Source organism: Apium graveolens, chromosome 4 (assembly GCF_009905375.1).
Source record: "Apium graveolens cultivar Ventura chromosome 4, ASM990537v1, whole genome shotgun sequence".
Lineage (NCBI taxonomy): Eukaryota > Viridiplantae > Streptophyta > Magnoliopsida > Apiales > Apiaceae > Apium > Apium graveolens.
The window spans coordinates 187539339-187552179 of NC_133650.1; the positions used below are offsets into that span (position 1 = coordinate 187539339).

Consider the following 12841-nt stretch of genomic DNA (forward strand, 5'->3'; position numbering starts at 1 on the left):
AGTGGGCTCGTTACTCACTACTGTCTTCCTCATGCTCTCCTCCACTTTGATGTACTTCTCGACCCTATCTTGGAGCTGCAACATGCTTTCAGGGGGGCGCTTGGCCAAGGACATCTTGAAGAACTCATCCCTAGTTCCCTGTTGCAGTGCTATCATGGCTACCTTGTCATCAAGGTCCGGGACTTTTAAAGCTTCCTTCGTGAAACGATTCAGGTAGTCTCTCAAGGATTCCTTCGCTCCCTGCACAGTGCTCATGAGGGATGCTGAACTTTTCTCATGCACTCTTCCGTTGATGAACCGCTTAATAAAAGCCTAACTTAATTCTCTGAAGGACTCAATAGAGTTCGGGGGAAAACGACTATACCATCTTTGAGCCATACCCGAAAGGGTTTGAGGAAAGGCCTGACACTTAATAGCGTCATTCACGGGCTGTAACAACAGTGCGTTAGAGAATGTCCTGACATGATTAGAGGGATCTCCCGTGCCATCATAAGCTTTGATAGTGGGCATCTTGAACTTCCTTGAGATATGGTCATTCATTATCTCTTCAGTAAATGGTGGAGTAGGATCATCAAGATCTCCAAGGGGAAGAAGATTGCTTGGATCAGCTCTTGGGACTACATCCCTTCTTTGTGACGGACAATCCATGTCTATGATTGGAGGAGGATTTCTCCCCCTAGGTGGTAATGGGGGCCTGGAAACCTGGTGCGCCTCCAAGTCGCGCTTCAGCCTTTGAATCTCAGCCTCATGGGCCTTGGGATTCACCCCTCGGGTGCTCCTAGGATGTTGGTTACCATCAGCCATCGGCTCTTCGCCAGCACGTCTCCTTCTTGGGGCCACTTCATCATCCGAAGATTCAGAGTCTCTCTCAGTATAAGGACCATAAAATTCCTGATCCTCCGGGATAGGAGCCAAACCTTGTATGTAGGCGGTGTTCGCCCTTGTGCTTCACTCCGTCCAGCTTGTCAACTTCCTCCAACCTCGGGGTAAAGGGGCATCCCATAAGGGGGGTTAGTAGTCACAATAGGTGAATACTCATACCCAACGGGTCAAGAATTCACAGGTGTATGTAGCTGCTAAAGTTGGGAATTCGTCCCTTGAGTAGCCGAAGCAATCGTCCCTTGTGGCTGAGGTTAAGTTGCCCCTACCTGGGCTTCTCCTTGGGTGGCGACATAAGTTGAATGCAGAGGTACCTCCACGGTTGACGAAATCGTTTGGGTTGTCCCCGCGGGTGTTCCTCCTTCAAAGGCGCTGCTTGTTTTCCGTATTCTCGCCATGGTTGTTGTTGTTTCCCACAGACGACGCCAAATGTTATGGATTAAAAGCTAAGGTATATTAATTGCTGTATTTATTACTAAGGTTCGGGAGCTCAAGGCCTTTAATGGTTGCTCTCGTGTTTCGTAGCTTAATTCTGCCTTTACGAGATGCCTACGTATCTCTGTGAATTAGAGAATCAAGCCAAAAACGTAGTTCTGATCTGAGGGGTAGATCCCTTTAAATAGATGTTGAGATTCCTTGAATTGTACTAGGGATAGGAGACTTGTTGATCAAGTTGTCAGACTTTGGATAGACTTTGAAGTCTTAGAATAGAGGAATCAGATTCCTAGTTGGTATAGGTGCCCTTTGAGGCTATCCTTTATAGAATTACATCATCGTTAGGACTTATTTAATGAGTTGATAATCCCCCTATTTATTAATTACGAAATTAATAAATAATCAGGGTTTTGGGCCTCATTAATTGGGCTTCGTTATTGGACCGTATCAGGTCTAATTAATTCAACATTTATTATATTTCTAGGCTAATTTTAGGCCCATATCAATTGGTGAACCCTAAATCTTAAAAATTGTTAAATTATGGTATAATCTTAAATTTTAAAAATATTAAATAAAAGAAATATCGAAAACGTAATATTAAGTGGTGTTTCCGGAACCCTAAACAATACACCAAAAGGAGTTTAAAAACACAAAAATGCATAAAACGTTACATGAAGTAACGTTTCCCTATCAAAAATTAAAAAGAAAAGTAAACAAAATGCTACCATTTTTGGTGGTTTTTCAAAAACTACACCATATAACGTGGTCAAGTGACAATTTAAATCATAATTTTTAGAAATAGTATTTTGGATCATTTTACATGTCAAACTAAAATTTTGATCCATTGTTCAAAGTAATTATAGTCCTTCAAAAAAGAATTAAGATTTAATCACATAACCTGTAGCCTACGCTGAACCATTAAAATCAGATTTTTTAATTCTTAATTTTGGATCAGTTTTATTTGATTTGATCGTTACCCGTATTATGAGTTTTGATTTGTGTTGGGTTTATGGTCAACCATGTTATTGCTTTAAAAACGAATGCAGGAAAAAGAAATATGAAAAAGGTGAGTAGTGAATGCGCGGTCCAGTCCATTGTCATGCGCATTTAGCTCACAAAAGGCAAGTCGACCCTAGATACTAGATAGTAGATTCTGCCAGTATCTACTATCTTCCAATTACATTGATATTTTTATACTTATAAATCCGTAAAAAAGAAAATACCAAAATTAATAATAACATGGATTATTTAACTCTTTGTTTCCTCTTGGTTTCATACAATTGCAATACAATTATACAATACATATATGAAGAAGAAATTGCCACAATAAAATACTAACTTTAATCCGTAATACAAAGGCTGATAAATTATTTGTTTACAAAAAAATTGTCAAATATAAATAGGTGATTTTTTATAGAAAAAAATAAGGATATCCTAGGATAAATTATAAATAATAGTTTGGAAGCAGGCTTATAGATATAAATTAAGTACAAGTAGAATGATACGACCACACAAACTCCACATGTTATAAGAGGGTCACTGCTTCAGTCAAGGAACAAAGCATTGCTCACAACTTAAATTTATGGCTCTTGATATTCCTTCTATCTGTTTGCGATGAGGCCATGCTACTAATGTGTGTGCGCCTGCAGGTTGGTTTTTAACGAACTGGTTGGCAATGCTATTACTTCATTTCTAATATTTTCATGTTGCCTCAGTTACAACTTCGTTATTCCACAGGTTCCACAAACATTTGCTGCCAAACTAAGGTCTATTTCTTCATTTCAGGATTATACGTGTTTCTGCTTGCAAACATAGGTAAGCTTTCTAAACGCGTGGTAGATACTATAATTTCCCAAATTATGGGAATGTTTCTTTTGTAGCAATTACAGAATCCGCAAAAATAGTAGCTCTTCTCTAATAGGTTTTAGGACAACCTTGACAGTGCTTGAGGGATTGTTTTCAAAGTGTCGGATAATTCAACTCTAACAGCTGTTTATGTTACCTCTTCTATGTTACAATTACTGGCTTTTACTAACACCTTAAGATTTCAACATATATAGCTCAAATTTAATAGGTATCAAGTTTCAGTATTCTCAAATTATGTACACCTTTGTTTCTCGCTCTTTAACTCTTTCATGGTCGAGTGTTAAATCATAAGATCTATCAAGTGGTTTTTACTATCAGCTTGGAATTTTAAATAGTTGCTCATCTACCATTATCTACAAAAATGATCCATAGTTTCAGTCTTTCAGATAATCTGTAATATTAGTTATTTACAGAAAGAAAAGCAGTATTGTCTTCTGCATTTAACTTATGTAATCTTAATTTAATTCTCAAGTAATATAGAGCTAGCACCTGATCACAATCTTATCAATACATTATTCATACTTCCATAACTTCAGTACTTCAAGCATTGTAACTAATACATTTTGTTCAATTGCTAGCTAGCATTGTAGTTTCTGTCATGGCTGCAAGTTTTAGACATGCAAGAATTCTACTTCTCCTTGTGTTTACAAGCTCAATCTGCTGCTCAGAGCAATTGACATCATCGCAAGCCCAAACTCTTCGTAAAATTCAGAGCCTTTTAAGTTATCCAAGTTTACTAAGAACCTGGAATGACAACACAGATTTTTGCAATACTGAACCCACTTCATCCGTTACTGTTGTATGCTATGAAAATAGCGTCGCGCAGCTGCACATTATTGGGGAGAGGGGTGCTCCTCCGTTACCTCGGAACTTCTCTATAGAATCTTTTTTTACTACACTTGTTGAGCTTCCTAGCTTAAAGGTTCTCACACTGGTTTCCGTTGGATTGCGAGGTCAATTGCCCAGCACAATTTTACATTTAGAGATGCTGGAAATATTAAATATTACTTCAAATTTCTTTCGTGGAGCCCTTCCTCAAGAACTTTCAAAGTTAAGAAACCTTCAGACACTTATACTCGATAAGAATATGTTTCATGGTAGGCTTCCAGATGGGCTTGGTACATTGTCCCTTTTGGCTGTTTTAAGTGTAAGGAAAAATAGGCTAAATGCATCTCTTCCAGAATCTTTAGGACAATTACAAAACCTTAGGGTTCTTGATTTATCACATAACAAGTTAATTGGTGAACTGCCTGATATAAGGACCTTAAGGCACTTACAAGTTCTCGATTTGGAAGATAATCTTCTTGGACCTCAATTTCCGAAAATTGGAAGCATTAAGTTAGTTACTCTAATATTAAGGAAGAACAAGTTCAACTCTGGCATTCCAGAAAAGCTGCAGTCCTTTAATCATCTTCAACGGCTAGATATCTCGTTCAACAGATTTGTAGGACCATTTCTGTCTTCTGTACTCTCTCTGCCATCGATTACTTATCTTAATATTGAAGGAAACAAATTCACTGGAATGCTTTCAGAAAACATGTCTTGCAATCCTCAACTTGAAGTGGTAGATTTAACTGGTAATTTATTAACTGGAAGATTGCCTAGCTGTCTTCATTATGATCCCAAAGTCAGGGTTGTGTCTTATGCTAGAAATTGTTTAGTTGGTGAGGATAAAAGCCAGCTTCCAGTGTCCTTTTGTCGAAATGAAGCTCTGGCTGTTGGAATTGTTCCGTATAGCCACAAGTCAAAACAAGCCTCCATTCAAGTGCTTGCCTTGAGCATATCTTCAGGGATTGTTGGATCAGTTGTACTGGTTGCTATTGTCTTCTTGACAGCGAGAATACTACACGCAAAAAGGATGGTCAAATCACCTCCAACGAGATTTATACGAAAAAATGCATCAACAGGGTACACCTTAAAAATGCTTCAAGAAGCAAGTAAGCTCTTTATCTACATGCACTATCACTTTCTCTACTTATTACTCACTATTCATTATGTTGTTAACCAGTAATTTTAATCCGATCAATGAACTTAACAACTAATTCTCTTAAATCTTCCTTTTGGGAATAGAATTCCTCTTGAGTCGCAAACACTTTAACTTTAAAAGGGAAAGCATTAATGCTTTACCTATCATTCCTACAGGAAGCATAACTCAATCAATGAAGCTAGGAGAACTTGGTGCTCCAGCTTATCGAACCTTTTCACTGAAAGAAATTGAGGATGCAACTCATAACTTTGATAAATCAACTTTTGTCGGGAAAGGATCTTACGGTCAGGTGCGCCAGCTTATAACTCCAGTATGATATTAAGTGCCATGTAGAAGCATTGTACGGTTCTTTAGTATAACATGTGAAAAACTATTCTCTGTATGATGATATTTATTTCATGGTTTTCCCATAAGAGTTTCTTTATCTAAGATGTTTTTAGATTCTAAATTATTTATCTATTCTTGTTTGACTGCTTTCAAAAATTTCAGATGAGCTCTGTACTTGAAAATGGTTACATAAACATGAATCCAAATACGGCCTCGGTTCAACACTAATGTGTCCAACTGTTGATTTGACAATGTTTAAATGTTTAAAGGGTCAGGTTTCCAGACCTATGACCGTGTGTTGACTGTGCAGCACTGGTACTCGAGGTTAAAATTAGGGTCAGTGTACCAAACTGTGTATGTTCTATAGTATCTTTTTCTAGTGTTTTACTTCATCTGTTCTTTTCGTGTTCTCTAGCTTGTGCTATAACCTTTATTAAGAAAGAAGAAAGTAACAAGAAGTGTTCTGTTATTAGTGCATTGTAAAGCCTCTTTACTGTGATAATTTAATAGAGCTTATACACATGCATTTTTAATAATTGTTCTATTGTAGAAGGAATTTCTTCTTTCAGCTAGTAGACTACACTATCTTTGTTCCATGAAGTATGAATAGCTTTCTTTATGATGGCAGATGTATATAGGGGAGCTGAAGGATGGTTCCCTTATTGCTATTAGGTGCCTTAATATAAATAAAAGACCCAAGAATCACAGCTCTATAAACCATGTAGAAACAATATCAAAACTAAGACATCAACATTTGGTCAGTGCTCTTGGGCACTGCTTTGATTATTGTTTGGATGACTCAAGTCTCAGCAGAATATTCCTTGTCTTCGAATATGTACAAAATGGGAGGCTAAGGGACTGGATATCAGGTACATAACAGTGATATTAACATTTAAAGAGTTATTAGCCTCTAAGTTGAGCAAGGGAACGATAACCCTTTGCCTTCGGCCAACTGTATAATTTAGGCAGTGGTAATCGAGTATAAGTGATTTTTTGCAGAGAGGATGGATAAAAAAACTTTAACTTGGTCCCAACGCATAGCAGCTGCTGTAGGGATTGCTAAGGGCATTCAATTTCTTCACACAGGAATCGTTCCAGGTGTATTTGCATTAAAATTGAAAACAACAGATATTTTGCTGGACCTCAACTTTGTAGCCAAAATTAGCAGTCATAATCTGCCTTTAACAGAATATATTGGGAAGGTAAGGAAAAAAAGATTACACATGCTCTCTTACTTCTCTACATTGAATATCTATCCAGGTAATGGCTAAATCAACATATTACAGGTTGGTTGTCAAATTCCTTCTGTTGGAACCAAAGAAGTTGACAATTCAAGGTCTATCCAGTTCACTAGACACACTTGAAGGCATATTATTAGCATGTTCAATCAAGCTAGATTCAGAACTATATGTGCTTTCATGATATCCCTTGTATGTGCTTGTTTCTACAACTTCTCAACTCAAATTTCTTATGTTTTTCAGGTTTAAACACCAAGAGAAGTTTGATGTATATGACCTTGGAGTCATAATACTGGAGCTCATTGTGGGGATACGTACCAATAACAACAATGAAGTAGATAATGCTAGACTTAAGGTAAAGAGCATTGCCATGATCAGAGAACCTCTAGTTTGCAGTCTTAGAGAAAAGTAAAAGAACTTCTGAGTTTGCTTCATATGTGATGCTATGCAGTTAGAGGCAAGCACGACATCTGATATTGTAGCTCGGAATAGCATGGTGGATCCAACAGTTCAAGATTCATTTTCTGATGAGTCCTTACGGACGGTAATGCAGATATGCAATAGGTGCTTACTAGAGAATCCAGATGACAGACCTTCTATCGAGGATGTGCTGTGGAATTTACAATTTGCAGCTCAAGTTCAGGACTTTTCTCAGAGCACTGAAGGATCCCCTGCCACTCCAACTCAGCCTCCACATGGACAAACAACTATTTAATAGTTACAACTTCTGGTACTCTTCTTTCCATTACGATTAACCCAAGGAGAATACGTATTTCTTTCCCTTCTTGGTTCTCGCTGTTTCATGAAGTGTAGCTCACAGTTCCTTATGATTAAAACATTTGAATATCTTCTTATTTCCTTTTTTCTTCTTTTTATACAGAGATTTACTGGATTCAGAAGAAAAAAACTGAATTGCAGAAGTGAACTCAAATTGCTGGCCTTCTGCAAGACTATCTCTTCTTCTATCATTTCTATGTACGGGTTGATACTTCCTCGAGTAGGTCCTAAATATATTTTCACCTTCCTTCACTTCTAAAATATGCCGCATTGGAGGAATCAGCGAGTTTTGCAAAGTTATTAGATGGTAGGACTTGTGGGAGCAGTTGTAATAATCAACATCAACCAAAATCTTTCTGCAACTATATTTCAGTCGTAATAATTTAAAATGTCTTTTTAATTAGATTTATGATCAATATAGAGATGAATGTGGGTGTCCCTTGCTAGGAAAGCTATAGAGTTAGATTCTTACCTGCCCTATAACAAAAATCAGTATCGGAGAATAAAATTAAACCTTTAGTAGCACTGTGGAGCCAATTTTTTCATGAACGTGGATTCAAAAAATGAAAGCAGTGAGAAATGTTACTTTTGATCCACCTCCAGCTTATAATTGTTTGATCCACCTCCAGCTTGATAATAGACAATTATAAGTCTCTAGGCCATGTACTATTTTCCGGAGAGGGTTATGAACTGAAGTTGGCCTAGAGCTTAGGCAGATGCTCGTCCGAGACCAGGGAACCTGAAACGATACATCTTATGGAGCGTGTTGTTGCGGGGACACCTCCAAAATAGGTTCTCTGTGAATCATGTTATTTTTCTTTTTTCTTTTTGTGGTTCCAATAAACTGTTATTTGGTGACAGATTGCCGGTAATGAGCATCTTAATCACGAAAAAGAAGTGATAAAGTGGATATATTATCCACTTCAAATTGTGCAAAACAAGAGACAAGTATGATCAAAACTATAAATCGACTTGCATATAGTAGAAACTGCATTCCAAATAGGCAAAAGATTATGAGCTGCTTCTCGCTTGGATTGACAAGTAAAAAACTCGCTTGCGCTGTTGCCCCTAGCTGTTTAAACTTATCTCTTTAAGTTACATATAATATGTTCTTTAACAGTTGTGCTTTGTCTGTCATTCAAGATTCATCTCATATGCGTGCATTTTATTTTACTGCTAAATAAACTGTATGCATTTTACTCATTCTAGCTTTGAACTCATGCTTAATCTGTTCCTTGTTTCCGACAAATTTAACATATGTAAGTCTAGTTTACCCAAACTCTCATCCCTGTCTCAGCCACATGAAAAATGTCCCACTTTTTCTAACGGTAACTTGACCAACTTCAATTTAGTTGATCCTTATTAAAGCTTTATTTTTGCACTCGGTCCAAAAACATTACAACCAAGATGATGTATTGATTGAAAACAAAGCACCATAAGAAATCACTGCGACAGTGTATCGGAGATGCTGCAATAAAAAATAAATTTAAAAAATAAAAAAAAAACATAATTTCATTGCACCCTGACATCTTTGTAGTGTCTATAGAATCTGATCCGATAGAGGTGGAAGTCGCCGGAAAAAATTGACAGGAACCGATGGCATGTCATATCGAAACCTGGGGTGACGCAAGTAGTAGAATCCTGAGCCCAGCACAAATGCCTTGAATGGTATAACATAAAACACCAGTGATGCTAATAAGCACACCACAACAAATATTCCAGTGGCCCTTGGATCCCTCCAGTTGAACAATGCCTCTAAACGCTCACCCTGCGCTGCCACATCACCTAACAGTGTCTGAGCCCTCCCAGCCAGGGCCCGTAAACGATCATATCGGATACGAACTTGATCTGGTGATCTTGTGGTTGGAAATCCATCAAATTCCTCGTCTAATTCATCTGGTCCCACTGCTTCCACGTGAGAAAGCCGTGGGTCCATTGTGATCGGTACCCTCTGGCGATAGCGGAACCGCAATGTAATGACCAAGAATGCATACATAAATATAGTTGGCAGGACCAGGTGCGGACACAACACAATGGCCACTAGCAACACATGGACTAATATTGTAGTTGGCGGGTGCACCCAGGTGCGAATTCCATCAAGCCAGCGAGCTAATGTGGCTGCTCTTGACAGACACCCAGCCACTCGAAACCAATTAGCCTTGCTACGCCTCATACTCCACATATGTGTATCAGAATCTAACATAAACTGAACCACCTCCTGACCCAAAGCCGGTTCAGACCGAGACAGTCTCGCTGTGACAATTCTCATAGCCGTGTGCCTTAAAATGTCTTGTTGAGACGGCCCCAGTGGTCGCACATAATGCATTCTAGGCAACATTGGGCTAGCATAGGCTTGAATTAAACATAGCCATGATGAGCACGAAAATTTTACAGCAATCTCGATTTCCCCCATTTTCTTAGCCCCGCCAGGAAGCAATACAGTAAGATAATAGGAACCGGTGTACACACGATTAGCATCAAGCGTTGACAACCGTACACGTAGCTTCCCTAGGCGTACATCTTTCCCCGGTTTACCTTCGTCTCCACCACGCTTGTACCTTCCATTATCAAACACACCAATTGTTAGTACAGTGCACGGATCATACACATCCCAGGTGTATTGCTCATTCCATTGTGGATTAAATCGATCAAGAATTGTACGAGTACGAATCCACTTAGGCCCATACTTCGCTACAACATATGCATCCGTTGTGCCTCGTGTACCATCAGCTGTTTTCACAGGAAGTAAATTTGTAGCTCCACGAATACCAACTTCTAGTAAACCAATAGGCGGTTTAGACAGCTGCTTTGCAGTTGGTCGGACATCGCTGGTAACATGAGCTGCCTCATCAAGCACGTGATATCCGCCTTCAAGACACAGCCGAACATGAACTCTTCCTGTATAAGGTCTGGTCTCATCGCCTACCAGATTAAACCACCTTGACCTTGCCTCTGATTTATCATCATTTCGCCTATCAATACTCGACATATGTACCTTAGCCTGCCCCACCGTTCGACCGTTAGAAAGATCTTCCACATTGATTACCAAAAAGGGCTCAAAAGGCTCAGCTGCCACAAACACAAGATCTTCATTCCACGTTGGATTAGAAGATGAGCTGGATGAACTAACCGTTGTGCGACTTGTTTTGAATAGCTGTGGCCCCAGCTGAGCCTTAACGTATAAATCCGGATTCTTAACTTTAATATCCGAACCTGATCCGAGCTGTAAGTCCTGGGCTTGGATGACCGTTAGCCTCAAATACCACAGCTTCGGAGACAAGTAAACCTTTGCTCGTGTCTCGGGTACTAATCCACCAGAATCTGATTGCCAGGCCTCCTGAAAAGCCTCATCGACCTGCGTTCCAATCCAAACAGCAAGCATAACATCTGTGGTACCATCCACCGAGCCACCTTCTAACGTATACCACTGCGGTGCTAATGGACTATCCGGTGGAACTCTCTTAGGCACCTCCAACAAATCAAACGATACCGTTCCCAAACTACTCTCAATCACACTTTCCTCCGCCCCTTTCTTCTCAACACAAACAGAAACTTCTAGAGAAGTCGAATTCAAACCCTCCTTATCAAACGCGAAAACCTGATCCCAATCTTTATTATCCGTTTGCTTCCTCGTGTTAATACTGTGAGTACCAATCACAAGCTTAGCATAAACAGAAGTATCAGCCTGATCCTTATCGCCTCTCTTGGCCTTCAAAACACGAACAAAAAGAAAAGGCATAGGATCAACAAGATCATAAGCAGTACGACCTCGATCACTACCAAGTCTCCGAAGCTCTAGATCAGTCACATTTAAATTCACTCTTTTCTCGGTGACCGCCTTTTCTTCAGGCTTTGGCTTCTCAGCTACAGGAGGATTCTCCACCACAGGTACAGGTGTTGTTGTTGTTGTTGTCGTTGCCACAGCAGCTGCCTCTTCAACCTTCGCCTCCTCGGGTTTACTAGCCTCCTTTGTATCCGTACCTGGATCCTCTTTCTTTACTTCCTCGGCTTTCTTCTCCTCTTCCACAGTCTTCGCTTTGTCCAGTTTTTTCTCCTCCACATTAGTCTCTGTAGCAGCCTCTACTTTTTTGTCGCCTTCCGTCGGTGGTGGTGGCACTGGCTCCTCATCAACAAACCAGACCTTCAATCCAATCTCGCCTTTAATCTGCGAAAAAACACTCCTCTTCTCCAACGGATAATAAACCAGACTCTCCGAACCAGTTTTGGTAAAAGTACTCCCCGAGATTTTCACTTTCCCGAGAAACGTACTCCTTTTCCCCGACATTTTGTCATTATAAACAATAATTTGAAGTACTTGAGAAGGCATTGCTGCCACATCGTGGACGAGAAACTCGAGTTTCTCGTCCCACTGTGGATTCAAGTCCCTGGACTTTGTTTGCGTTCGTCGTCTCTGGCCATCGAAATCCACAACAACATAAGCACTAGCAGTGCCTTGGCCGTCTTTAGGCATTAGATTTTTGGCGTTGCAGATCTCTACGGACAGCTTTCTGCTGCAACTCTCCGCCATATTTGATGGAAACTATTACTCAAAACTCGAAAAATAAGAGAGAAAAAATGTATAGTGTGTGTATAGGATATGGATTGAGAGATTGTATGTGTGATTTGAAATGGGGAAAGGGAGGTGGTCTGTTTAAAAAGGAAGCGAGGGGGAATAAATTGCCAGTGTCAGTGTCAGGGGGTGAGCTGTCTATGTGGCATTTACTATGTGAAACATCTTAGGCTCCTCTGTTAAAAATGTTACACTAATCAAAATTTTTGAAGTGTTTCATTGAATTTCTTTTCCAAATTGTTTCATTTTTAAACTTATTTATTTTTCTTTGACTAATCCTTTTTTTTGAAACGTTTGATTGAATTTCTTTTCAAAATGTTTCATTCTTAAAATTTATATTTTAGATCTATTCAAAATTTTGTTCCTTTATATAAATGATATGTTTGAAAATAAATTGTCTAATTGATAAGTATAAAAGTTTAAGCAATTATATACTTAAAAATTAGGGCTAAATGCTCCTAACAATGTACCCACCTAACTTATTAGGTGAGTACAAAGGGCTTTTTAGGAGTATTATTGTAACTATAAAATTTATTTAAAAAATTATAATGTTATTATTAAAAATATAATACATACTTAGGTAAATTCTAAGTGGGGCATTTTTTTCTAAAAATTAATTGTTCAAGTAAAATCATAATAAAGTTCAAACTATTAAATATTTATAACATGTAGATAGGAGAAACTTATCTACTAATTTTCCAATATAATAAAAAAATGAAAAACTAAAGTTAAGTTGATTGAGAGTACCTAGAACTGGCAATT

The 12841-nt window shown here is 38.7% G+C and overlaps 2 protein-coding genes across 3 annotated transcripts; one reads left to right on the top strand and one right to left on the bottom strand.

Annotated features, from left to right (window-relative positions):
* Window positions 1-2833: 2833 nt before the first annotated feature.
* Window positions 2834-7912, top strand: LOC141720484 (putative inactive leucine-rich repeat receptor-like protein kinase At3g03770). 2 transcript variants are annotated; one of them, XM_074522919.1, is made up of 10 exons: window positions 2834-2963; window positions 3052-3129; window positions 3759-5117; window positions 5323-5456; window positions 6123-6363; window positions 6494-6696; window positions 6781-6830; window positions 6976-7087; window positions 7184-7462; window positions 7613-7912. In XM_074522919.1, exons 3-9 carry the CDS (start codon window positions 3779-3781, stop codon window positions 7445-7447), a joined length of 2343 nt encoding a protein of 780 aa, XP_074379020.1. In that variant the 5' UTR covers window positions 2834-2963; window positions 3052-3129; window positions 3759-3778; the 3' UTR covers window positions 7448-7462; window positions 7613-7912. The 2 variants fall into 2 exon arrangements, 1 of the variants encoding a protein (XP_074379020.1); XR_012574392.1 differs by lacking the exons at window positions 6781-6830; window positions 7613-7912 and having other exon boundaries at window positions 7184-7198.
* Window positions 7913-8970: 1058 nt separating this feature from the next.
* On the bottom strand, window positions 8971-12207 carry LOC141720486 (multiple C2 domain and transmembrane region protein 14). Its single transcript, XM_074522920.1, has one exon. The coding sequence runs from the start codon at window positions 12035-12037 to the stop codon at window positions 9050-9052; it is 2988 nt and encodes a 995-aa protein (XP_074379021.1). The 5' UTR covers window positions 12038-12207; the 3' UTR covers window positions 8971-9049.
* Between the last annotated feature and the right edge of the window lie 634 nt (window positions 12208-12841).

Coding starts and splice junctions, on each gene's coding strand:
- LOC141720484 (XM_074522919.1), top strand. CDS start 3,779: ATGGCTGCAAGTTTTAGACATGCAAGAATTCTACTTCTCCTTGTGTTT. Junction 5,118..5,322: donor AAAAATGCTTCAAGAAGCAA/GTAAGCTCTTTA, acceptor TCATTCCTACAG/GAAGCATAACTCAATCAATG. Junction 7,088..7,183: donor TAGATAATGCTAGACTTAAG/GTAAAGAGCATT, acceptor GATGCTATGCAG/TTAGAGGCAAGCACGACATC.
- LOC141720486 (XM_074522920.1), bottom strand. CDS start 12,037: ATGGCGGAGAGTTGCAGCAGAAAGCTGTCCGTAGAGATCTGCAACGCC.